The sequence below is a fragment of the Lepidochelys kempii genome, chromosome 9 (assembly GCF_965140285.1).
Source record: "Lepidochelys kempii isolate rLepKem1 chromosome 9, rLepKem1.hap1, whole genome shotgun sequence".
In the NCBI taxonomy this organism is placed as follows: domain Eukaryota; kingdom Metazoa; phylum Chordata; order Testudines; family Cheloniidae; genus Lepidochelys; species Lepidochelys kempii.
In genome coordinates this window covers 28,319,649-28,346,844 of record NC_136388.1, presented here as the reverse complement: position 1 = coordinate 28,346,844, position 27,196 = coordinate 28,319,649, and the positions used below count along the sequence as shown (strand labels likewise).

The 27,196-nt window shown below is 42.7% G+C and overlaps 2 protein-coding genes across 3 annotated transcripts in view; both read right to left on the bottom strand.

Annotated features, from left to right (window-relative positions):
• Window positions 1-1,008: 1,008 nt before the first annotated feature.
• Window positions 1,009-6,582, bottom strand: COMMD2 (COMM domain containing 2). Of its 2 annotated transcripts, XM_073359713.2 has the most exons (5): window positions 6,149-6,582; window positions 5,641-5,718; window positions 3,923-4,005; window positions 2,196-2,369; window positions 1,009-1,595 (listed from the first exon to the last, which is right to left on the bottom strand). In XM_073359713.2, exons 1-5 carry the CDS (start codon window positions 6,213-6,215, stop codon window positions 1,398-1,400), a joined length of 600 nt encoding a protein of 199 aa, XP_073215814.1. In that variant the 5' UTR covers window positions 6,216-6,582; the 3' UTR covers window positions 1,009-1,397. The 2 variants fall into 2 exon arrangements, with proteins under 2 accessions (XP_073215814.1, XP_073215812.1); XM_073359711.2 differs by lacking the exon at window positions 6,149-6,582 and having other exon boundaries at window positions 5,641-6,140.
• A 3,636-nt stretch (window positions 6,583-10,218) lies between these two features.
• The window catches only part of ANKUB1 (ankyrin repeat and ubiquitin domain containing 1), a 31,021-nt gene continuing 14,043 nt past the window's right edge, over window positions 10,219-27,196 (bottom strand). The window contains exons 4-6 of the mRNA XM_073358771.2: window positions 23,315-23,429; window positions 20,180-21,109; window positions 10,219-10,577 (exon numbers count right to left, since the gene is read on the bottom strand). Of these exons, the coding sequence (XP_073214872.2) occupies window positions 10,493-10,577; window positions 20,180-21,109; window positions 23,315-23,429 (1,130 nt within the window). The 3' untranslated portion in view covers window positions 10,219-10,492. The remainder of the gene's footprint in view (window positions 10,578-20,179; window positions 21,110-23,314; window positions 23,430-27,196) is intronic.

Below are 27,196 nucleotides of genomic sequence, written 5' to 3'. Positions count from 1 at the left end.
ATTGATTGCAGCTCATCGATCCCCCGGTAAGTGCAGACAAGCACTCAGTCTGCAGCCCCGCTCACGCCTGAATCTGCAGCCTACTCTTCGTGGCTTGGCCCTCTGGCCAGGACACCAAGGTCCTCCCCTTCCAGGGAATTCAGAGTCTTTCCAGACCTGCTGTCTAGCTGGCATCTCCAATGCCCTGGCCACTCCCCAGGGGCTGGGAGGGGAACTCAGGCCCACCCTCTATAGTGGGTTCCAGTCCAGGGACCCTCAGCTCAGCAGTCCTGGACTTTCCTTTCCTAGCCCTCACTCCTCGTTCCCTGTACTGCTTCCTACCATTGGTTCCCCTTCTCTCTCTTGGAGTCTACCAATTCCAAAACTGTCCTCCCTCTTTCCAGGGTGTGACTGCATCCAATGCACTCTGCAGTCTCCAAACACTGCTCCCCCTTTGCAGGAAGGGACTGCCCTTGCCCAGCAGCAGCCTTTCCCAGAACAGCCACCTATCTGTGGCCCCCTACCTGGCTTTATACAGGCCCCAACTGTTCCTGCACAGCCTATTCCTGTAATCAGGGCTTTCTTCTTAGCCTCCAATTTACAAGGTTAATTGGCCCATCTGGCCTCCATTAACCCCTTCCACTCCTGCATGAGGTAGCCACCCCATCACACCCTGCTACAGTCAAGGAAGTGCTACCATATTACACATCTTTTCAGAAAGTTAAACAATAGTAGAGTGCTTTGGCTAACATAAGTTAAACTTAAAAGTGGACTGACTCTCTTATTTGCAAGTCTAGCCAGAAACATAGGAAACGATATCTAAAACAAACCTACTATGTGTCTGTAATGTGATTTTGATGATATATACAGCATTACAGAATTTGTTGCCACCACTTCATAAAAGCATCTTAGCAGCCACTAACAGAAGTTATGACAGGGAAAAGAAGTAGAAACTTTAAGAGTTAAATTCAGTCGTTCTATAAGCATAAGAATTTAGATGGAAGACCAATCCTGGTAAAATATCACTCCTTCTCAGCGTAAGTATTTTTTTATTTTAAGAAGGAACACGAGAATAAACGTTGCTTGATAAACATAGCAATGAATATACAACTTTGTATTACACTGAGGCAGCCCTATATATTAGAAAAGCTCACCAAGGAGAGTTAACTAATGTAGGGCTGCCCGGACTAATTTCTATATAGGGAGTTAAAGCACAAAACAATTATCCTAACTCACATCAGGCAGCTGTGTAGTTAGCAACAAAGGAAGTTCAGCCTGTAACCACTGGCTCAAGATCCTGGCACAGGAAAGCATTTCATCTGATCCAGATGTTTATTTTCCTCAAAATGTGTATTTGTGAACATTGTTTTCTACTACTGTTTCACAAATTACTTAATGAGATAAGTCACAAATTAATGTTATTTGATGTTGCGGACTATTCGCCTACAATGATTTGTTTTCATTTCCCCCAAGGCTTGTTCCAATTGCTGAATTAGGTGGAGCAGAGTAGCAGGGTCAGTTTGTAATATTTTGGTTGTCTGATCTCCATTTTGATCAAGGTGTAGCTTTATAGTGACAGCTGGTTTAATCTGTTGTCTCAGACTTCTGCTGGCAAGCTGTATGAAGAAGTTCAAATGAGATGAAATGGAGAAGTAAGGGGAAAAAAAGAAACATTACAAGTTAAAACAAAGAAATATGTTAGGAAGCCAAGTGTCACATTTGGAACTCACAACTCTTATGCAACTTTATTCATAGACTGACACATAGTTTACTCTTTACATCTATATCTAGTTTTATCATTATTAGATAATGATTGCAGTTTCTGGTTTAATCAAATGCAGTTTTTTGTAATGCTGTCATTTGACAACGCTTCATTATATATTACACCAAAGACTTTAAAAACAATAAAAAAGACTAAATAAAGTTATCCTTTAATCTAGTATATAAATCTCTGACTGAACTCCACAATGTAACAGAGCATAAAACAATGAAATCAATTTTGCAACATTAACTATACTCTTTATCTATCTTAAAGCCCACTGTCTTGCAATGCAGACTAGTAAATAAGCATCTGCAAATATTTATATAAATGCAAATACTGCAGCCTCAAGCATTTTAAGAACACTGAATTAATCTTAATTTTTTCACAACAGCCTGTTCTGCTAAAATGTGCTAAAATGAAATTCAGATTATCTACTAAGACTAGGATATGTTACCTGCACATCTAGTCTCCATTCAAGGCTGTGGTAACTGTGGAGCTTTGGTGCCAGTTCACTAAGAATGCTTCTGATCTCCCTTCTGTTGTCAAGGTAAAGCTGAAGCAATAATTTGTTCAATTCCTCTGAGAATCCCAGAACAAGCACGGAGTCTTGGAAGTCTATCTCAGAAATCTAGAAATCATCAATTTAGAATGTAATCAGGAATTGCATAACTGTTGTTGCTATTACTATGTTACTTGCTCCCCAGAATCTATATATTACATTTTCTAAAGTCACATTACCTAGTTACAATCCCTTTCATGCAGAAATATAAGAGAGGAGTTCCGTATCTAGAACCCATCAAACCTGTCACATGTTAACTAGTGTATAAATGATGATACAATATTGCTACCAAGGTACAACTTCAATAATAATATTCAAATGCAACTACTCAAGTAAATTAAAGAGGGCAAAAAAAAAAATGCTTAACGTTTTGTATTTAATCATTTTGATACACCTATTTGAAAGTAGTAGGAACCAAAATAGTGTACCCATAGAAGGAGCTTATAACAATGACTTATTGGGCCTTGACAGATTCTAGTACATTTCTAGATATCAGATCAATTTATAACATTGTGTAGCATCGTTATTAAAATTTTAACATACTCTGAAATTTCTAAAATGCCTATGTATGTAAGTGCTGGGTCAGAACTCACATTATATTAATCTAGAATGGCCCTTGTACTTTGACAGTCCCAGATCAATGGTTTTCTACATGTATGTTTTATTTTATGGTGTGGTTCAGTTTCTGTTATTCTGGAAGCAGTCATGTACTTGAGAGAAGAGTCTTCCTTTTGCACTATTGTCAACAGCTTTCGCATACTATAACTGTTGCATGGCAAGCTCTATCCCATCAAAATGCCAGGAGAATTTATTTCATTTTTCAGGTCACCCTACTTTCCAAAAGAAGATATTTCACTCTATTCCAAGAACTGGAAGCAATACCAGAAGAATACAAGTGAATGAAGTTAACTCAGGACCACCACTCAACTGCTCCACTTATTTCATAAGTTTGCAATATTCAAGTATCCTCTTACTTCTTGGACAGTCTTCCCAATGGGAAGACAATTTATTACCCAGGTGCCTTTCTTTCTTTCCTATTTTCCTGTATTCTTATTACCTTTTATGGTGAGTTAGTTAAAATCTCACAATCTAAGCAGCATCAGGCCAGTAGTAGCCTAGGTAGCTACAAGGAACCCCGAATAAGAGGAGTTAATCTAGTCTGTATTCAGTACAGCATTTGAACAGTGACAGAACTCAAAAAATAGATTTCCGTTCACTTACAGTTGGATAGTTTATTTTTTAAAACATTATTATTTTTTAAAGCATTATTCCTCACTTTCTATTCTTTACTCTTGTGAATCGTTGCTATATGCTGTTAAAAAAGTTTAACTCCAGAGCCACTGAAATGCATATGCTAGGCAAAGTGAAGTGAGTCACATATACAGTGCTTTGGGATGCTTAATATTACAATACTATGTAAAAATGGTGTTGCTTTTATACATACCCTTTCATTCTCCCATCATCAAGAAGTTGTCAAATTTTGAAAACCTGACTTGGTCCCTTGTCTAAGTGTTTCCAGCATTGTAGGCATATTGTGGAAGCCTTTGTTTTCCAATAAAGAAACTGGAGGACTTCTCTCAAACTTTTACCCCTGATATATACTATCACGACATTATCCTTACCAGGAGCTTGGAGCCCTCAGTGAGAAGATATGTTAATCCCTCAACTCCATGCTGAATAATGTCACTACTAACATTAAGTTTTCCTGAAAACAAAACAGATATTCAAGACAAGGTAAGGTGTATCTGTCCAGGCTATAAGATACAGGGCATCTAAATAAATAAATAAATAAAATAATTTTAAAAAGCACAGCAGAATTAGTACGGACTTAAGCATACACTGCATGGTAAGTCACAATGGGGCCTGAAAGAACTTTAGAGTTTATGATATGATTTAATAAAATAATATGCTCACTTGTGTATCACTTTTTAAATCTAACCAATGGTGACCAGACTGGTACTAGAGTTGCCAATTTTCAGACTTTGCCCTTTGGAAAGGGAGGCATTGCATTAAAGGGACACAAATACATAATCACACCTAAATTATTTAAACCACAGTTACAAGTATAATTTATGATTGCTATAGATGAAAGATTTAAAAAAGAAAAGTGGTGTTTTCAGTTGGTTTTCTTTATACATTTGATAATCCTTTGGGTACAGCAAATTTCATTCCTCCATCTCCCAGCTATAATCCACTAAACACACAATTTTACCCTGATAGTTGGATGGGCCTTTCACAAAGCAACAGGAGACAGAAAAATATTTTTTGAAAACCAGGAAAGTGTTACTGTAAAACAACAAAAATTGGAAGAGAAATTCAGAAGCACCATAAACGTATTTTGTTAATTGCATATTTCAAGTTGATGACATCCATTTAAGTCATGATGTATATCGGTCCCAAATATATTTCTGGATTTTATATTGTTGCTCAACACTGTAGTACAAGGGAGGCCAAACTACAGCCTGCGGACCGGATCCAGCCCGTCATGGCTTTCAATCTGGCCCTCGGGATTGCCGGCCCTATGACGCAGCAGGACTAAGGCAGGCTCCCTGCCTGCCCTGGCCCCGCACTGCTCCCAGAAACAGCTGGCACCACGTCCCTGCGGCCCCTGGGGGAAGGGGTGCAGAGGGCTTTGTGTGCTGCCCTCGCCTGCGGGCACCGTCCCCCACAGCTCCCTTTGGCTGGGAATGGGAAATTGCAGTGAATGGGAGCTTCGAGGGTGGTACCCACAGGTGAGGGCAGAGCACAGCAGCGCTGCCTGTCCCACCCCAGCAGTCACCACTGGACATGCTGGCCACTTCTGGGAGCAGCGCAGGGCCAGGGCAGGCAGGGAGCCTGCCTTAGCCCTACTGTGCGGCACTGCCACCTAAGAGCCACTCAAGGTAAACGATGCTGTGCTGGAGCCAGCACCCCTCCTGCACTCCAACTCCTTGCCCTGAGCCCCCTCCTGCACCCCACACCCCAACCTCTTGCCCCGAGCACCTTAACACAACTCCCCAACCCCCTGCCCCAGCCCTACATTTATGGCCCTGCATGCAATTTCTTCACCCAGATGTGGCCCTCGGGCCAAAAAGTTCACCCACACCTGCTGTAGTATCTAAGCACCTTCTGCATGAAATCATCAGCAATAGCCAAGTCCCTAGTGGACTTCATGGAGTCTATGGCAATTCTCCCTTTTCAGGGTAAAATACTCCTTAGAGTAGGGCATACGTTTTCGATTAATAAAATATCGAATTTTTAAAATTAGTATTTTCTTTTTAAATCAGTTTTAACAATTCCCCTTCAGTCCAGCAAGGTCCTAGGCAGCATTACCCTTCTGCCCCGCTTCTCTCACTCTTACTTGCGGCTCCTTCGTAGATTTTCGGGTTGGTGCCTTTCCTTAAGAACTCCACTGCGATACGGCCAAATTCACCAACAACTGAAACGAAAGGAGAGAGACGCTCTGCGGACCTGCCTGGTGACTCCTGCGCTGGGGGGAACTCTCTGGGGCAGCTACTGGTTTTGCAGTGCCAGGGGCACATTTCACACCTCGGCCAGGTCTCCCTCATTAACAGAGCTGACCCGTGGCCCCCGCAGAAGGCCTTGGGCTCTTAGGGGCCCCCTCAACCCCAGCGGGCTCCGGAGACGGGGGTGACTGTCAGGCGCTTTGGGAGCAGGGCCCAGGGCCCTGTTTCAGTTTCTCCGGGCGAAAGGTCCCACTTCGCCGCCCCGGGGGGCCCCAGCAGTAGGGCCGCGCTCGTGCTGGAGGATTGCGGGGAGAGAGCTGGAGCCTGTGGGGCCGAAGGAGCCCGCCCAGGGCGGAGGAAGGGTGCGGGGCAGCCCGGGAAGCGGGGGCGGGCGAGCCGGACCTGCGCTGTCCACCTGGGTCAGGAAGCCCAGGTGCTCCTTGTGCTCTTCCGATAGCACCAGCAGCATCTTCCCGGGGGCCGCTCGCCTGCTCCGCTCCTAGGCCGGACGCCTCCCCGCCGACAGCTGAGCCGCTTCCTGTCAGGGTGGCTGCGCCAGCGCGCTCCGGCCGGTGAGCGCAGCCCGGCGCACGGGTTCCGGGGCCCCAGGGGCAGGCAGAAGGCCGGGCGCGGGCAGGGGGGGCGAGGCCCGTCCGGCGGCTCCTCTGCACGGAACGGGGTCTGGGCCTGCCGGAGGCGGTTCACCTCCCCCCGCCCTCTGCTGCGGCCTGGCCCCTTCGCCCCAGGCGCCCCCGAGGGCAGGCGGGAAGGGTCCCACGGTCGCGGCCGGCGTCCCGCCCAGGAGCCCTAAGGGTCCCCAGAGCGCGTTAGGACGCGACGCGCGGTGTCGGCGCCACAGGCCCAGCTAAGAGCCGCATCCAGATTTCAAACCCCGCAACGGCAGGAGGGTCTCCTCGCCTGAGGGTGGGTCAGATTTATCGCTGCATTCGGCCCACCTAGAGCGTGGATTAACATCTCGGCAGTACTTGAGGGAAACTCGTTCAGTGCTGCTGCTGTTTTATAAGTTCGTTAGTTCACACATTCAGGGTTTGATCCCGCATAGCGTGAGGTTAATCGAGTCCACACAGTGCTTTTTACACGTGCAAAGCGCTGTACAAGCCCTCAGGAGTGAAGAGCTAAACAATTAGTTTCAAACATTGTTAATAATTGGGGGCGGGGGGATGTAGCTGTGTTTCACCTCTAGCTTTCAATGTACTGTAAATTACTCAAAAGGGAAAGGAGAGAATAAAGCAGCTAATACTTATTTGTGGGGGCCCTGTGTACCTCCTCTTCTGCATGTGGCACACACTAAAATTCCCACAACTGGCAGATTTGATTTGGGAAGAAGTTCATTTAGAAATGGAAAAGGCCTGTGGATACCGAGTAAAATATTTACAAATTTAGTTTAAAAGTCACCCATTCATAGATATCCATTCCCCCCCCCACCCCCGAGTTTTTGACAAATTTGGTGAAGGCATAGGGTTTGCTTATCCCTAAATCCACTGTCCCCTCCAAAAAGGGCAGGAGGAAAACAATCAACTGTTTATCTGCCTGTTCCTTTTGTCTAATTTTAAACGATTGGAAATATTAATAAACAAAATATTCCAAATGAAAATATTTCCAACTGGTCTGAGAGACTGCCTGGGATAAGTAGGAGAGGTGTTTGTTTTTGTTTAAACAGTACCAGTCATCTAACACAGGGGTAGGAACTGTAAAAAATCCTATAATAGTTTCATCGTGGATATCTGAAAACAATTATGTAAGCAAAATAGATCAGATGTTGATTTTATCAATGCGCTATAATGATACTATGCAATTTTGTGGCTTTTTGTTTATTGATGACGTAATTCCTATAAAGTGAAGTCTAGTGTAATACAACCACAATGGGACCAATTCTTTCATGCCACATAAACAACGAGGAGTCTGGTGGCACCTTAAAGACTAACATTTATTTAGGCATAAGCTTTCATGAGTAAAAAATCCACTTCTTCAGATGCATGGAAGAAGTGGGTTTTTTACCCACGAAAGCTTATGCCCAAATAAACGGACTCCTCGTTGTTTTTGTGGATACAGACTAACACCCCCTGATACTTGGTTTCATGCCACAGTGGACAGACTGCCAGAGATTTAAATGGGAGGAGGAGCAGATCCTAGATTCGTAGTTAAAAGGTTTTAAGTAAAAGTATGGTATAAATGCAGCCTTGAATATAAAGATATTATATGCTAATACCTGTCAAAAGAAGAATATAAAAAAATGGAAATACAAAGATTGTAATCATTGTTTTTCTACAGAACTGTAAAAATAAAAATCTTTTGTGTGTGTGTGTGATTCATGTTGACATTGGTTGAGAAGAATACTGAGAAGTCAAAATCACAGGCAATATACAGTGCAATCAGTTGCTAGACCAACAAATGTATTCCAGTAGTTAATGTAATAGCTCACCTGCCCAACTTTTCTCTCATAGGGGCGAGAGGGGCAGAGGAGAAACACACAGGGAGACACATACTCATTGTTACTCTTGCTTCCCACAGAACCACTGAAGGTACAATCTCAGGGCATATCTACACTGCCCTGCAGTTCGCACTACGAGGCTGTGAACAGCAGTGCGCACCAAAGTCCTGTGCTGTAACTCTCCTGTGTGGATGCTGTGGGAACAAGTTTCAGAGTAGCAGCCGTGTTAGTCTTCACAAAGAGAAAAGGAGTACTTGTGGCACCTCAGAGACTAACCAATTTATTTGAGCTTAGGCTTTTGTGAGCTACAGCTCACTTCATTCCCAGTTCTCATTACCATAGTTCTGTTTGAAGAGGACTACGTTAATGTAAATGAAAAACCTTTTCGCTTGTGCCTGCAGCATCCACATGAGGGAGCTATAGCACAGCACTTTGGTGTGAACTGCTCTTTACACCCCCTTAGTCTGAGGCAGGCAAGGCAATGTAGGCATGCCCTCAGACATGATTTTATCATTTTATATTTCAGGAAAGAATTTCAATCTGAAAGTGCTACCTGTATATTGGGGACATTTTGAGAGATGGAAATGATTTATTAGGCGATCTTGTCCAGATGCCTGCCAATGCAGGAGATTTCATTTTATGAAATGGCAGGATTTTAAATGTGTGACCCCTTTTTCTTTGTATATTTTACAGTACTTCTAATTCAGTTCATGAGACAGAATATGTAATAGAATATTTCACACTAACTGTGGTCCTTGTTCTCCTATTTAAGTCAATGGTGAAACTATGATTTCTGTGGAAGTCAGGCTCTACACCAAAATGCTTTGCAGAGACAAGTAATACAGTCTCAGTTACAGCCTGATCATGTTAACTCTCTCTAAGTCTTATTCATTGTAACATTAGCTGATCAAGTCAGTGGATAATCACCCAGTCCTGTGACAAGGGTGTTAACTTTTTTTAACCCTTTCCCATACCAAATGACTGGGCTGAGACAATAAAAGCCAGTCCCTTAGGCCAGGTCTACACTCAAAATTTAAATCAATCCACCTAAATCAGGAGAATGAAAAATCCACGCTCCTGAGTGAAGTAGTTAAACTGACCTAACCCCCGCTGTAGATAGCACTGGATTGATGGAAGAATTCTTCTGGTGACCTAGCTATTGGCTCTTGGGGAGGTGGATTAACTATGCCAAGGAGAGAATCTTTCATATCACTGGTTTCAGAGTAGCAGCCGTGTTAGTCTGTATTCGCAAAAAGAAAAGGAGGACTTGTGGCACCTTAGAGACTAACCAATTTATCTGAACATAAGCTTTCGTGAGCTACATCAGTGCATCCAATGAAGTGAGCTGTAGCTCACGAAAGCTTATGCTCAAATAAATTGGTTAGTCTCTAAGGTGCCACAAGTCCTCCTTTTCTTTCTTCATATCACTGTAATTAATTTCTACACTGAAGCGCTGCAGCTGTGCTGCTTAGCATTTCAAATGTAGAGAAGCCCTTGCAGATGCTCCTGTTCCTCACACATTGGGTTCAATGGGACTGCACAAGTAAGGATTACTCACACAAGTAAGGTTTGGGAGAACGAGGACCCTAAATAATAAATCTCTCAATGGAAGAGAGAAAGAAAGTATGCAAGAGAGAAATTTATGCAAGATAGATTTGCAGATGAGACTTAAAAAGGGACAAGAGAGTCAATGAGGTAGACAGACACAGAGCAGTCTGTTCCGGAAAGCAGGAGCTGCAGAAAAGGTTTTAATCAAAGTCATTTTGAAACTGTTTTAGAGACAGGAGGTCTTTAAACTTGGAGGGAGTGCTGGAGGATGAAGTCTGCTAGCATGACTAGAGGTTCAGTGGGAGATTCTCACAGCCTCTGCTTGGCACACTAAAGCTTAGTCCTAGGTGATCTAATTTTTCTCTCACAGTGGTGCTATTCAATGCTGAAAATCTTTGGTTCACACTAATCTAATGAGTTGTTCTTTTTCCCTTACACATTACATTCAGTTTTTCAGAATTATTTTTGTCACGTGATTTAATCTTTATTCTCTTTAGAGGTACAGAGATTAAATATCTGTTACAGACAAAGCCCAGAGCATCCACTAATGATTTATACATTATCTTCATGTAATGTATTATTAATATACCTTCATTAACCATATCCGTTTACTGTGTCGGTGGAAAAAATTGAATTTAGGATGCATGTTGAATAGGACATCATTGATATTGTTAGAGCATTCAAACATAGGCTCTCTTCCCAAACTACAGGTTCCTGGAAACATTCAATATGAAATCAGGCCTTTATCAGTATACAGGTTTGCAGACACTCTTCTTAGCTAGAGTTCTTGCAATTCCCAGTTGTTGAAGCCATGGTTTCTCTTTAAATGCACTGCAAGACAAATGACAGGACAAATTAACTGTTTCCATATATATCTATATATATAGATAGATAGATATCCTGCACTTTTTGCACAGGCAAAACTTCCATTAACTTGACTGTGTATTTTGCCCAAGTAAGCAATGCAACATCAAGTTCATAATATACAATTCTTCTCACTGATGGCCTATCAGTCTGACTATGCACAATTAGTTGTCTAATTTATGTGTTTCAGAGTAGCAGCCGTGTTAGTCTGTATCCGCAAAAAGAAAAGGAGTACTTGTAGCACCTTAGAGACTAACAAATTTATTTGAGCATAAGCTTTTGTGAGCTACAGCTCACCTCATTGGATGCATGCAGTGGAAAATACAGTAGGGAGATTTAATATACACAGAGAACATGAAACAATGTGTGTTACCATACACACTGTAACGAGAGTGATCAGGTAAGGTAAGCTATTACCAGCGGTGGGGAGGGGAAAAAAAAAAACCTTTTGTAGTGATAATCAAGGTGGGCCATTTCCAGCAGTTGACAAGAACCTGTGAGGAACAGTAAGGGGTGGGGGCAATAAACATAGGGAAATAGTTTTACTTTGTGTAATGACACATCCACTCCCAGTCTTTATTTAAGCCTAATGTAATGGTGTCGAGTTTGCAAATTAATTCCAATTCAGCAGTCTCTTGTTGGAGTCTGTTTTTGAAGTTTTTTTGTTGAAGAATTGCAACTTTTAGGTCTGTAATCGAGTGACCAGAGAGATTGAAGTGTTCTCCAACTGGTTTTTGAATGTTATAATTCCTGACATCTGATTTGTGTCCATTTATTCTTTTACATAGAGACTGTCCGGTTTGGCCAATGTACATGGCAGAGGGGCATTGCTGAATAGATATGTGAACAGAGTTGGCAACGCGCTTTGTTGAAAGGGTAGGTTCCTGGGTTAGTGTTTTTGTTGTGTGGTTGCTGGTGAGTATTTGCTTCAGGTTGGGGGGCTGTCTGCAAGCAAGGACTGGCCTGTCTCCCAAGATTTGTGAGAGTGATGGGTTGTCTTTCAGGATAGGTTGTAGATCCTTGATGATGTGCTGGAGAGGTTTTAGTTGGGGGCTGAAGGTGACGGCTAGTGGAGTTCTGTCATTTTCTCTGTTGGGCCTGTCCTGTAGTAGGTAACGTCTGCGTACTCTTCTGGCTCTGTCAATCTGTTTCTTCACTTCCGCAGGTGGGTACTGTAGTTGTAAGAACGCTTGATAGAGACTTGTAGGTGTTTGTCTCTGTCTGAGGGGTTGTATCGTAGAGCTTGGCTGTAGACAATGGATCGTGTGGTGTGGTCTGGATGAAAGCTGGAGGCATGTAGGTAAGTAATAGCAATTAGTAGGTTTCTGGTATATGGTGGTGTTTATGTGACCATCGCTTATTAGCACTGTAGTGTCCAGGAAGTGGATCTCTTGTGTGGCTGGTCCAGGCTTAGGTTGATGGTGCGATGGAAATTGTTGAAATCATGGTGGAATTCCTCAAGGGCTTCTTTTCCATGGGTCCAGATGATGAAGAGGTCATCAGTGTAGCACAAGTAGAGTAGGGGCATTAGGGGACGAGAGCTGAGGAAGCGTTGTTCTAAGTCAGCCATAAAAATGTTGGCATACTGTGGGGCCATGCGAGTATCCATAGCAGTGCCGCTCATTTGAAGGTATACATTGTCCCCAAATGTGAAATAGTTATGGGTGAGGACAAAGTCCAGCCACCAGGTTTGCCGTGACATTATTGGGGATACTGTTCCTGACAGCTTATAGTCCATCTTTGTGTGGAATATTGGTGTAGAGGGCTTCTACATCCATGGTGGTAGGATGGTGTTTTCAGGAAGATCACCGACGGATTGTAGTTTCCTCAAGAAGTCAGTGGTGTCTTGAAGATAGCTAGGAGTGCTGGTAGCGTAGGGCCTGAGGAGGGAGTCTATATAGCCAGACAATCCTGCTGTCAGGGTGCCAATGCCTGAGATGATGAGGCATCCAAGATTTCCAGGTTTATGGATCTTGGGTAGCAGATAGAAGTATCCCGACCAGGGGTATAGGGGCGTGTCTGTGCGGATTTGTTCTTGTGCTTTTTCAGGGAGTTTCTTGAGCAGATGGTGTAGTTTCTTTTGGTAACCCTCAGAGGGTAATGGCTTGTAGAATGTGGTGTTGTAGAGCTGCCTAGCAGCCTCTTGTTCATATTCCGACCTATTCATGATGACGACAGCACCTCCTTTGTCAGCCTTTTTGATTAGGATGTCAGAGTTGTTTCTGAGGCTGTGGATGGCATTGTTTTCTGCATGGCTGAGGTTATGGGGCAAGTGATGCTGCTTTTCCACAATTTCAGCCCATGCACACTGGCGGAAGCACTCTGTGTAGAAGTCCAGTCTGTTGTTTCGACCTTCAGGAGGAGTCCACCCAGAATCCTTCTTTTTGTAGTGTTGGTAGGAAGGTCTCTGTGCGTTAGTATGCTGTTCAGAGGTGTGTTGGAAATATTCCTTGAGTTGGAGACGTCGAAAAATAGGATTTTAGGTCACCACAGACCTGTATCATGTTCGTGGGGGTGGAAGGGCAGAAGGAGAGGCCCCGAGATAGGATAGATTCTTCTGCTGGGCTAAGAATATAGCTGGATAGATTAAGGGAACCACTGTGGTGGCCCCTTGTGGCATGTAGTAGTTTAGATAGTTTAGTGTCCTTTTTCTTTTGTAGAGAAGCAAAGTGTGTGGTGTAAATGGCTTGTTTAGTTTTTGTAAAGTCCAGCCACTAGGAAGTTTGTGTGGAGGGCTGGTTTTTTATGAGAGTATCCAGTTTTAAGAGCTCATTCTTAATCTTTTCCTGTTTGCTGTATAGGATGTTGATAGGTGATTGCGCAGTTTCTTTGAGAGTGTGTGGCACAATCTGTCAGCATAGTCTGTGTGGTGTCTGTGTGGTATGTAGATTGTAATGGATTTTTTATCTTCAGTCCTTGTGGTATGATGTCCATCCATTTGCATTTGGAAAGGAAGATGATGTCTGTCTGTATCTGTACGAGTTTGATGGATTTCCACTCCATACAGCTAAATTCAGTGCCTTGCATTATGACAGGTTTCAGAGTAGCAGCCGTGTTAGTCTGTATCCACAAAAAGAAAAGGAGTACTTGTGGCACCTTAGAGACTAACCAATTTATTTGAGCATAAGCTTTTGTGAGCTACAGCTTACTTCATCAGATGCATGCAGTGGAAAATAGAGTGGGGAGATTTTATATACATAGAGAACATGAAACAATGGGCGTTACCATACACACTGTAACGAGAGTGATCAAGTAAGGTGAGCTATTACTAGCAGGAGAGAAAAAATATAATTCCATGATTGAAAGTCATTGAATGTGCATATGATATGGTTAGATACAAACAGGCCAGGAGCAGCAACCTGATATGAGTGCACACTGGAACTGCTGTCGTCGTGTGCACAAATTAGACACTCAATTGCTCACAGGAAATTCAGAAAATCAGGTAAATGTATGGGAAATAACAGTGAAGATCAAATATCATAGATTTTATCTAGTGATAAATTAAAACCATTTTTCACGCATCTTTTATCTACAGTGTCCATCCATCCAGTATTATTTTGATAACCCCAAAAACCCCATTCACAAAGTATATTTTGAAGCATTTTTATCATATTACCACATCATTCTGTTAAGCTAGATACATATATTGCCAGTACTACTGTTAATATATTTTATACTGAAATCCTCAAGGATTGTTTAAAATTATTGCCAAAAAGAAGCAGTTTTGATAGCGCATAAGCCCAAAGTCTGAATGAGCAGATTCATTTACACAATGCGTACACTACTGTTGTGGTAATAGAACGTGTCTGTCTGTGACCCTGATCATGTCCTTCAGATTCAAGCATCTGTCTCCCCTGCTAGAGCAGGGATCCGTGGCACCTACAGCTATATGCCTGTTATGCACAGTGTGTACTGCTGGGAGCAGTGAGGGAGAACAGCATTGGCCATTCCACTGCCCATTCCGGTTTGGTCATACAGCAGAGTGGGGAGTGCTACTGGGATTAAACTGAGTGAGTGGTGTTGTGATCAGGTGCGTGGGCATTGCAGCACTATTGAAGTTTAACCTCGTGTCATGACGGAAGAGACACGGTGCCAAACCTGAGTGGCGCTGTGACTCCCCTGCACCAGGTTGCATTGTCATTTATCCCCCTCCCTGTCATGACAGAGAGCTGGTGGTAGGGCCAAACCTGAGTGGGCAATGGGGTGGCCAGTTCTGCTCCTCTTCTCTGCTGCTGTGGGACTGCCTCCTGCACAAGAGCTCCTGGGGAACTGTCTGGCCTCGCCCCGCTTCAGCACTCTGTGTCCCAACTCAGAGTTGGGGACTTACATTGCACCTGGCCAGGCCAGGCTGGAAGGCGGTGGTGCAGTGTGGTGCTAGGGACAGCAGCTGCAGCAGGGATGGCTCTGCAGCAGTGGTGGGCAACCTGCGGCCTGCAGGCCGCATGCAGCCCATCAGGGTAAGAGTTGTCACTTTGGATGGGCTATCACCAGCAGGAGAGTGAATTTGTGTGGGGGGGTGGAGGGTGAGAAAACCTGGATTTGTGCTGGAAATGGCCCACCTGATGATCACTTTAGATAAGCTATTACCAGCAGGACAGTGGGGGGGAGGAGGTATTTTTTCATATTCTCTGTGTATAAATAAAGCCTGCTGCAGTTTCCACAGCATGCATCCGATGAAGTGAGCTGTAGCTCACGAAAGCTCATGCTCAAATAAATTGGTTAGTCTCTAAGGTGCCACAAGTACTCCTTTTCTGATTGTGGGCCGTGAGACATTTTGCTGACATTGACCATCCGCAGGCACAGCCCCCCGAGCTCCCAAGTGGCCACAGTTCGCTATCCCCAGCCAATGTGTGTGTGTCGGGGGGATCCTGGGGGCAACCTGGGCCAGGAAAAGTCTTGTTTGTGCATCTCCACTGAAGCGATGGGGAGGTGCAGGCCTACTGTGCAGGGATATGGAGGTAGAGCAGCCAGTCATTCCAAAGACAAGGCAACCTACCCTCCCTCTTCCAACAATTAATAGAGAACTCTGAAGAACTCCATGTGGAGTGTTCCTCCTCCAATACCCATACCATTGGTTGTACCACATAAGAACAGCCATACTGGGTCAGACCAATGGTCCATCTAGCCCAGTATCCTGTCTTCTGACAGTGGCTAGTGTCAGATGCTTCGGAGGGAGTGAACAGAACAGGGCAATTTACTGAGTTCCAGTCCCAGGTTCTAGTAGTCAGAAGTTTAGGGACACCAGAACATGGGAAAGGAGGTTGATCTGACAATAAAGTGCACATTACTACTTAAGAATGGCAATTAGAATCAGAAAACCATAGAAATGTAGGGGGACTGGAAGGGACCTCAATAGGTCATCTAGTCCAGTCCCCTGCACTGAGGCAGGACTAAGTATTAACCAGACCATCGCTGACAGGTGTTTGTCTAACCTGTTCTTAAAAACTCTCTATACCATTATCCAAATCATTTATGAAGATATTTGAATAGAACCGAACCTAGGATAGATCCCCAGGGGACACCACTTGATATGCTCTTCCAGCTTGATTGTGAATCACTGATAACTACTCTCTGAGTATGGTTTTCCAGCCAGTTGTGCACCCACCTTATAATAGGCTAATCTAGGCTATATGTCTCTAGTTTGTTTCTGAGGTCACGTAAATCAATATCAAAAGCCTTACTAAAGTTGACATACATCACCATCTACTGCTTTCCCCCATCCACAAGGCTTGTTATCCCATCAGAGAAGGATATTAGGTTTGTTTGACTTGATTTGTTCTTGAAAAATCCATGTTGACTCTTATCTTATTCAAATTGATTATCTGAATTCAGGTACTGAAGTTAAACTGACAGGTCTATAATTCCCTGGGCTGTCCTTATTCCCCTTTTTATAGATAGGTACTATATTTGCCCTTTTCCAGTCCTCTGGGATTGCTCCTGTCCTCCACAAGTTTTCAAAAATAATCGCTAATGGTTCAGAAATCTCTTCAGCCAGTTCCTTCTAGGATGTATTTCATCAGGCCCTGCTGATTTGCAGACATCTAAGTAATTCTTAACTTGTTCTTTTCCTATTTGAGCCTCAGATCCTATTCCATTTACACAGATGTTCACTCTGTTAGTTGTCCAGCCACTGCTAACTTCTTCGGTGAAAACTGGAACAAAAAAGGTATTTAACACTTTTGTCATTGCTGCATTTTCTATTGGCTTTCCCTTTGAATTCATCACCGAGTGAGGAGCCAACCCTGTTCTTGGTCTGCTTCTTGCTTCTCGTGTATTTATAAATACACTTTCTTTCTACCCTTTATGTTCCTAGCTAGTTTCATCTGGTTTTGTGAGCTGGTCTTTCTAATTTTGTCCCTATATGCCTGTGTCGTTTTTTTCATATTCATCCTTTGTAATTTGTAATTACCACCCAAAAGCAATACCTTTTTTTCGGAACATATATTGAACCTGAGCCTGCAAGATGCTGGGCATCTACTAATAGATGCTGAGCACCCTCAACTCAAAGCCAGGAGACGCCCCGCAGCCTGGGTCTAATTATCACAGAGGTTCTCAAACCGGGGGTCGCACCCCCATTGCAGATGGGGTTGCAGCAATCCCTAGTGTGTGGAGGATGCCAGTTTGCTCTGCACAGTGCAACTTCACATGTACAGTACGTAGGAGGTCACGGTGCATGGAGGATGCCATTTTGCTCTACAAAATGGCATCCTCCACATAGGGTGACCACCTTTTCAACATGCAAAAATGGGACACATGCAGGAGCCCTGCCTGCCCCTCCACTTCTCCCTAAGGCCAGGCCAGAAGACAAAGCTGGACAGTGGTAAGAGCTGCCTAGGGAGCCTGGGCTGCTGTGGAGAGCATTGGACCCTCCACCTGCCCTGGGTGGGAGGCTGGGGTGCCCAAGAGGAGTCCCTGGCCTGTTTCCCTGCCCCTGGGGTATGCCGCTCAGGGTAGGGGGATCATCCATGGCTCCACACAGCATTACAGGCTCCCTGGGTGACTCTTATTACTGCCCGGTTCCAGCTTCTGGCCTGGCCAGGGGCAGGGCTTTGGGGGGAAGAGGAGGAGCAAGGGACAGGGCTTCATGGCCTGGGGGGTGGCTAAAGCCCACCTCAGCCCCCCCCCCCACCAGGAAAAGGCTGGCATCACCCCTGAGCCTCGGGCAGGCGCGGAGTGGTTCTGCAGGAAATTTGGGACAAATGGTGACCTGAACTTGAAATGTACATTTGGGACTGTCCTGCCCAATTAGGGACAGGTGGGTCATCCTGCCTCTGCATAGTGTGACCTTGCATCTGCCATAAGTACGAGGTCACACTGTGCGGAGAGAAAAATGGCTTCCTCCATGCAGTATGACCTCACGTGTATGGGGCATGCAAGTTCACACTGTGCAGAGAATGCCATTTTGCTCTTCAAAATGGCATCCTCCATGCTGTCTGGGGTCTCAGGAGGAAATAATTCATTAAAATGGGGTCATGCCAGCAAAAAGTTTGGGAACCTCTGAGTTATCGCTTCGTGGAAATAGACTCAAACTTAGCACTGGCTCTCTTCACACTTTTCAGTGTTTCCATTTGCACCTTGGAATTCTACATTTCTCCTCTCCCTGTCCTTTAGCCATAAAAAAAAATCTGAAAGATTCTTCTTGACACCTATTACTAACAGCAATTCAAAATTATCTGTTTTTCTTGACATTTTTCTGCCCTTTAATAGTTTCACACCCTCTTTCTTCCCCTGAGGGTGAAGGAGTCCACCCTCCTCCCAGCAGTTTTATTTTTAAAATGAAAGGGAACAATAACAAATGTGCCAGATCCTGATCTCCTCACTCAACATTTACTGAGACAAATTGCCATTGACTGAATAAACACTAACACCCTGATTCATCAAGACACTTAAGTCTATGCGGAGTGCCTTTGAAGTCAATGGTGCTTAAAATTAGGCATGTACTTAATTCCCTTCATATTGATCCAAATTCTGATGTCTTCACTTAGTTGCAGATTCAACAAGGTAATTACTTTTCCTTTAAAAGTGTCGTCTTCTGCATAATTTACATAACCACCCTCTTATTGTGCATGTTTAATGTTCCTGGGAATGTGTAGTACTTCCTCACTCATAAATTACTGTGTTACCTAGTTCTTCTGTTTGTTGTTTAAGAATTTTTTCAGCCTTCTCTGAAGCTACCTATTTATATTTCTAGACTCAAGGGCATTGGCTAAGTGCAAGGATTCTGGTCAGCTAAAGATGTTCTTCCATCAACAATTATTCTCAGTACGAGGCCTCAATTGTACCTGATATGTACACTAATAATTGCTACCAGTAGGTGGCAGTAATCCCTCATCAAACATATCCTACAAAAATTTCCTGCAAATATCTATCCACAATGTTGTTGTAGCCGCGTGGGTGCTAGGATATAAGAGAGACAAGGTGAGTGAGGACCTTTATACACCTCAGATTCATTAATTACAGTAAAGGAAGAAAAAGGGAAGTAAAAGAAAATGATCGTTCTTTTATTGGACCAGCTTCTGGTGATGAAAGAGACAAGCTTTCGAGCTACACAGAGCTCTTCCTCAAGTCAGGGAAAGGTATTCAGAGTGTCACAGCTAAATACAAGGTCAAACAGATAGTATATATTCTAAGGGACCATTTACCTTAGTACCTTTCCCAGACTTGAGGAAGAGTTCTGTGTGGCTCGAAAGCTCGTCTCTCTCACCAACAGATGTTTGGTCCAATAAAAGATTTACTTAATCCACCTTGTCTCTGCAAATATCGGTTATTTGTAACTTCTAAGAAAGTGCCAATTATAATTCACCAGTCCATTACTGAAGAACCTTAGTGACTAGTTGTAATGTCACACAAACAAAATACAGCTTTAAAAAACAAGATAGTTTTTGGATCCGCTTCTCCACATTTTGGTTCCTTTTCTCATGCATTTTAATAATGAGGGCAAAACAGAACTGTAAATCAAATCACGTTATTATACTTAGAAAATACAGTTTCTTACCTGTTGTAACAGTTGTTCTTTGAGATGTGGCTGCAGACATGTATTCTACAACCCACCCTTCATCTCCTAGGGAGATGGACTGTGGCAGACCTTGCACATGAGCCTCCCCCAGACACTTCAGACAGCTGAAGTCTGGGTCGCTCACTGGCATAGGCTTGCCACAGGAGGCACAGGGTTTGAAGTCTGGAGACTGGAGCATGTCCTTCTATGCAACTGTGAGGTCTAACTATATATCTACTACTAAGAGAAATAAACTAAAGGTAACTAAACTTGCGAAAAAAGAAGAGCATAACAAAGCCATTAAATGAAAGGCTTGCCAAGGCAAGAGGAGTTGTTCCAGTGACCATCAAGGGCGGTAAGAAGGAACTGAGAGGGTGTGGGCTGTCCGTGGCCCTTCTACCAATGCATGAGCGCGTAGCATCAGAGGGCACTAGAGCTGGTTCAACAGATACCACTGAAGGAAAAATCTCCGACTGTGCAGTGTGGAATGGACATGAGCAAGCATCCGAAGAAGAAAATATAAACACCTGGGAGGGACATAAATAAAGAAGGAAAACAAAAGAGAATACCATACCTGGCAATAGCTAAGCAGTAGATTGCATTATCTCTTGGAGTTCTTCCATTGTGTTCTGAGAAACACTCAGAGGAGGAATTTAAGAGCAATTTAGCATTAGGTGTTGAATAGTAGAAAGGAGGGCGTGAATTTCTGAGGCTTGAAATAGGGGGCAGAGGAACTTTAGCTAAACACATATTTTGGTCCATACTTGCATCTTTTCTAGGCTGACCAGCCTTCTTTCTAATACTCTTCTTTTGGTGAAGTCTGTGTATGTTAGGGAGTTTATTCGCATCTTCCAATGGAGGTAATTTGAGCTTTATTACTGTTTGGTTCCCCTTTGTAACTGTCAAGGAACATGAATCTTTCTCATGTGGAGTTTGATCAGTTAGGTTTGGTAACTTATAGTCCTTATTACCTGCTGCCTTGATCCTGGCTTTGGAAGTCATTTTCGGCTTTGTGAAGCCATCCACGATAACAGTGTCCCCCACTCGTGTTCTGAAGACTACAGCCTGGTTAAGCCATTTCGTTGTAAGGATGTGACTCTGTGCCCTAAGCAGCCACTGCTTTAATTTAATGTAGATCTTCATGGGAAGTGAAAAATTAGGATAAGAAACCACCGACCACATTTTGGTAACTAAATATAGCACACAATCCTTATGTTTGTGTTTGATGCATATGTTCAGAGGAATTTGCCCTGCTGGATTTTGGCACTCTACGCACAAGACACTATAATTGACAAAGGCCTTCAGTATAATTAGTTGGCCTGCTTCTGCAGCTGCATGAACTGGACATTTAGTTACATCTGGATGATGTGTTTCCTGACACCATTCTCGGTAGGGATGAACACCCACTGCCTCATTGGGTCTCACTCCCTGTTTCAGTATCCATGCCGTGAGCTCAAGGTGGCCAAAAAATGCTGCCATGTAAAGAGCCACCCTCTTTTGATATCTGACAAAAAGAAACATGCAAAAAAAAAAAAATTAACTGAAGAAACTAAAGAAATCCAACATAACATAACATAAGCATTAGAAAAATACTACCTTTCAAAATTATGTATATTTCTTTGCAGAATGACAGCACAAAAATATTCAGCCAAACATATGCCAAGATATGTCTTTAAGTCTCATGATTTTGTGCTCTAATGGGCTGATTAGATAATATGGTCCCCATATGAATAAGTAATTTGTACCTTTGTTAAAAGGGCTTAGTCACTGTTGATCATATTTGTTATCCACAAATGAAAAAGCGGCATATGCTGATTTTATAATCTGAAGAGAGAAAATTTTAAGATGACCCACTAGAGGTATCACGAGTGAAGAAGGGTTTCATAAAGTAAAACAGGATTTACAGTTTACACAAGGTAAGGTGTTTCACATCCACATGACATTCAAAAATGTGAGAAGATGAGTACACGAGATCTTTAAAGGCCAGTGAAAAAAGAGTACAAGTATTTCAGAGACAAATAGTTGGACATTTTAAAAGTGGGGGAGGTGATTAAAGGATACAGGTACAAAATAAGGGACAAAGGTTAAAATACATGTAAAGAGGGTAGACTTGTCCAGCTAATTCTTATCTAACAATTCCTTATGTTCTGTGTGTCCTTGTTCTTGGTAAAGACAGTAGAAACCACTTGCTATACAAAGCCACTGCCACTAAATAGAAAAATAAACCATAGACTATCACCACAATCTAGGTATGGAGTAATATTGACACTGAGCTACTATCTCATATACTGTAATCCATATGACAATTATTTTAATTATATTGCATCTCTCATTACATTTCCACTGATAGAGAACTACTCTGTTCTAGCTTAATACTCCATTCAAGTCAGTTATTCATACATTGCCCTTTTATATCCTACAGTGCATACATAATTAGATACCACAAAGGGGTACTGTGTTTATAATGCCCAGATTTAAAGGAAACAGATTGAATTCAGATGAGATATTGCCATTTTCTGGAAAGTAGTATGACTTGTAAAAAATTGATGGGGTGATGTACTCTTCCTGTCAGGAATAGGATATTTGAACTCAGGACAGATTCTATAGTATGAAGGCACTAATTAATTATTTCCAAATCTATAGCGTCAAGTCATTTGTTAGCTAGCATCCAGTGTAAAAAGACACCATTTGTTTATATTTCTGACACTTTACATTCTGGGTTTTTAATTAGTAAATTAAATATTGAGAATCTTGTGCTCCACTCCTGTAGTAACCCCACAGGATGGGGGAAACAAAAAAGTTGATAAGGTCAAGTTCCACAAGGTGTGAAGCAATGTTCTAAACATGGTGCCACGCTATCATGCAGTGCTGTTATTTCTTACAGGGGCAAAGGGCCGGTATACTGTATTTCATTTAGAATAAATCTTAATGTGTTATGTCATGCCTAAGATCTTTCACTGTCAAATGATCATCTTTATCCAGTTAGGTCAGTAATTGGATGCTTTTCCCTTGCACTGATAACATCTGGGATCCTTTCTCTCCTTTGTATCTCTCACCAAAGCTACGCACTGCAATACAGTTTAACTATACTGTAAGGAATGTGTGTTAAGAGTTATTAAGGGGGCATTAAATAAGGCATTGGCTTGCAAAATCTCCACGAAAATGTATTGGCACAGTCACAAAATCTGCCTGGTCTTTACCCTTTACCATAACAACTTAAAACTAATTGTCTAGGAAAAACTCATTCCAGGTGAGTGGGCAAGTAGAATTTTACAAGGCTAGTATAAACAATGCTCGGTTGTAAGAACAGTTTACTAAAAACAATAGTGAAGAAGTAATGGTGATCTTTATGGCAGCCTTCAGAAATGTCATTACAATTCCCAAATGTCCAAATAAGAGTGACTTTTTAAAATACATACACTTCTGTTGTAAAATGAGAGCATGATCAACTGAAATCAATATAGATCAGGCTCCAAATTACTAAAATGGGAGCTGGTATATTTTTTATATTATGAGGATATTTTTGCTATACTCCTTTTAGGAGATATTTCAATTGCTTGAATAGCACCTTACATTAAAATACTAAAGTAAACTAGCAGTTAAATCCAAAACATAATCAATTTTCAAAAGACATTGTTAGGAAACAGAGGTGCTTGGACTGGAGAAGTTTTAAAATGGGCAAAAAACCAAATGCAATTAGTTACCGTACTTGAGTACTGGTTCTTCATCAGACAGGAAGCGTTGGACTGTATGCTTGTTTCCTAAGAGGCACCCAGTCAGGAATTCTTTCCATCCATCCCACACATCCAGGCGAAGTGTTGTGCCTAGCAACAGTGAGAGAGATGCAATCACTTAGCTTGCTTCCAGCTTTGTTATTTTTGCAATTTATACATGTCTAAACCTCTTGGTTTGCATATAAAAGATATGTCTGCAACCTACTGGCTGAAGTGTGTGCGTACCAGAACCCTCTGCTGGAGGGAATGTCAGACCACACCTGGGAATAGCTTGTCCTCTGTGGCTGGCCAGAAAAGTGGCTGGCCAGAAAAGAGAATATAAACCCCCTAACACTGTGAATTTACCAAACTACCAAACAATCTGAAAAGGTGTTAGTTTTGGCTCGTTTATATTAAAAAAAGTTTGTAGTCTATTGCACACAGATGAGATATTGATTGGTTACTTGGTCTGAAATAGCCTGAATTTGTGACCTTCCAGGCATGTAGCAAAAACTGTCTATTGGAAGGGGTGTTAGAGAGGGTTGAGGATATGTTCTCAGAATGATGGGTGGTTGGGAGGAGGCTGAAAGGAGCTTTTTGTAGCTGGCTGGCTAGTTGAGTTGTGCTATTGTTCCTGTCTGATGGTTTGTTTTTTAATACCACTGGAAGTATTATGTTGTAAATGTGATTGAGTGTCAGGGCACATAGAGCCTGTGTACAGATGTCTTTTTTATTATTTAAATCAAAATAAAAAAACAGATAAATGGTAAGTAAGACAGGACCTTGAGGGTTGCTCCTAACAATCCACTATAATTTGATATTCACATTTTAAACATAGTCACAGACCCAACTTCCCGTAAAAGATTTGGGGCAGTGAAGTTCAGCAGGATTTTCCTATTCTAGGAGGTATTGTAATTAAAACTTCCATGAGAGGGCATTAAAAATACTCTGGTCTCAGTCCTGATCTTTTTTTCATGGCTGTAACATCCACTGGTTTTTGGGGGTAGAAGTGGGCCCAGTGTTAAAATTGCAAATATCAGAAAGGCTGTGAGATTCTAAATGTGATCCTTTAGAGCCAGTTACTGGCAGGCTGATTTGATGTTTACACTTAAACTCCATGGAGTTATGTGGGTGTTAAATCAGCATGAGTGTGGACAGCTCCCACACACAAACCCCCACATCTGTAATGATTGCAACAGCAATTGTGAATGCTTCAGGACTGCAAAACTGGGCCTCTAAGTTTTGGATCTCTGAAGTGTTTCTGTTCTGGTTCGGAATGTTACTGTGTATATACCGGGTTCAGGACGCTGCACCAAATATCCACACCCAAGATAGCAGAATTATAGATCAGATTACCTAGCTCATGATTTCAGTGGTTCAGTTTCTGTATGTATACTGTTGACCAAGTCCTTGGGCTTTTTTTCTGAACAGTTTTATAAGCAGTTTACATTTAGATTGTCTGCTGGTGAATGTTTATTTTTGTAATACTCTATACATGGTATTAGATATATGCTTGACCAGCAACTTAATTATCCATCTTTTGTAAATATACTCCTAGAAACCAACCATTACTTGCTTGTTGTAAGTTTGTATTTGTCTGGGTTATTTTATATTTATTCCCTTTCTAAATATTGTGGTTATGGGGCCAAACCAAACACTGCCCTGTACCTTGTGTAGTCATCCACATTAATGCAAATTCGAGTAGGTATAAAGCATTGTCAGATCATAATAGTAGTATTTTACATTCATTTTATACTGGTATAAATTGACTATACAAGGTGCAGAATTGGTCTGTATTTCATATTCACTCTCCAGACTTAGGATGATGGTATGTTTAAGTCTATATTAACATGCTAGTTTATTCCATACACTTATCCACAAACTTACATTTTCTACTTCAGGGAAAAATGAACCGTATGATAACCTACTGCTTTTCGGAAGTCAAAAAGTTATGGTGGGATAAATTCTCCCTTTACATAGGCACCGATTCAGCAAGGTACTTAAACACATTCCTAACTTTAAGCAAGTGAGTAGTCCCACTGAAGCCTGATCCACCTCCACTAAAGTGAATGGGTTTATATGGAGTAGACATGAGGGAAGAAATTATGCCCTTATCTGTACTATTGGTTGTCATCCATAGTTATACATGTCCTGTGTGATTAATTTCATTATTATTTTTTCTTTCTTACCAGTGGGTAAACCAAGGTACAGGGAGGCTAGGTGCTATACTCAAGGTCTCATAGTGGCTTGTTGGCATACCCAGAAATAAAGACTAGGAGTCCTGACTTCCAACCAACCAGTCTAACCACCAGTGCCTCAGAGTATGGGGCAGGGGGGGTCTATGTGCCTTCTAAAAACAAAACCAAAAACTGTGGATGTCCTCATTAGCCACATAAATGTCTAATCCTTTTTCAGTGCTACTAAACTCTTAGTCACAGTGATGTCTTGTGGCACAGAGTACCACAGATAATTTACATGCTGTATGGAATGTCCCTTTGTTCTTATTATGAGAAAATATAAATAAAGGTGCCCTGTTAAATATCTTTCCAGCAGTCATTATTACATATAGCTATATCAAGTCCCATCTTATGTCTCCCCTCAAAACTAAACAGTCCCTGTCTTTTCAGTCTCTCTTACAGAAATCTCTCCATACACAATCCCATTTTTGTCACTTCTCTCTTAATCCTCTCTGCTATATTTTTTGAGATTGACTGATCAGAACTGAATATAACAGGGATTGTCAACCTTTGGCACGCAACCCATCGGGTAAATTCACTGACAGGCCAGGACGGTTTGTTTACCTGCAGTGTCCGCAGGTTCAGCCGATCGCAGCTCCCACTGGCCGCGGTTCACTGTTCCAGGCCAATGGGGGCTGCACAAAGCAGCTGCCAGCACATCTCTCGGCCCATGCTGCTTCCCGCAGCCCCTACTGGCCTGGAACGGTGAACTGTAGCCACTGGGAGCTGCAATGGGCTGAACCTGCAGATGCTGCAGGTAATTAGAATATATTGTAACTAATTGGGCATAAGTACATGCACACTATGAATTACTGAATCACAGAAATGTAGGATTGGAAGGGACCTCGATAAGTCATCTATTCCAATCCCCTGCTTGAGGCAATAGTAAGCATTAACTAGACCACCCCTGACAGGTGTTTGTCTAACCTCCTTAAAAACCTTGTTCTTAAAAACCTCCTGTGGCAGATTCCACTACATCCCTAGGTAATTTGTTCCAGTGCTTAGCTACTCTGACATTTAGGAAATTTTTTTCCTAATGTCAAACCTAAATCTCCCTTGCTGCAATTTAAGCCCATTTAAGTCCTGTCCTCAGTAGTTAAGAAGAACAATTTATCATCCTCTTCTTTTTATCAACCGTTTACATTCTTGAAGATGGTTATGTCCCAACCTCCGTCTTCTCTTCTCCAGACTAAACAAACCCATTTTTTTCAATCTTTCCTTGTATGCATAAGTGCCGACTTCCCCCCTTTCCCTGGGGTGCTCGACCTCCCCCCCCACACCCTCACTCCACCCTTTCCATGAGGCCCCTCCCCTGCCTCACCCCAGCAACCCTGCGGGAAGCGCTGGCAGGTAGGCAGAGGAGTGGGGATATGGCACGCTCAGGGGAGGAGGAAGAGGTGGGGTGGGGGATGAGGGGAGCTTGGCTGCCAGTGGGTGCAGAGCACCCACTAATTTTTTCCCATGGGTGCTCCAGCCCCGGAGCACCCACAGAGTCGGTGCCTATGCTTGTATGTCATGTTTTTTAGACCTTTAATCATTTTTGTTGCTATCCTCTAGACTTTCTCCAATTTCTCCACATCCTTCCCCAAGTGTGATGCCCACAACTGGACACAGTTCTCTAATTGAGGCCTTATCAGAGCT

What these genes read in the sequence shown, in the direction of transcription:
- COMMD2 (XM_073359711.2), bottom strand. Translation starts at nt 5,848, where the DNA reads ATGAGGGAGACCTGGCCGAGGTGTGAAATGTGCCCCTGGCACTGCAAA. An exon ending in CTGAGGGCTCCAAGCTCCTG is followed by an intron (nt 2,370 to 3,922) that starts GTAAGGATAATG and finishes GATGATTTCTAG; the next exon opens with ATTTCTGAGATAGACTTCCA. An exon ending in AATGGAGACTAGATGTGCAG is followed by an intron (nt 1,596 to 2,195) that starts GTAACATATCCT and finishes TTCTTCATACAG; the next exon opens with CTTGCCAGCAGAAGTCTGAG.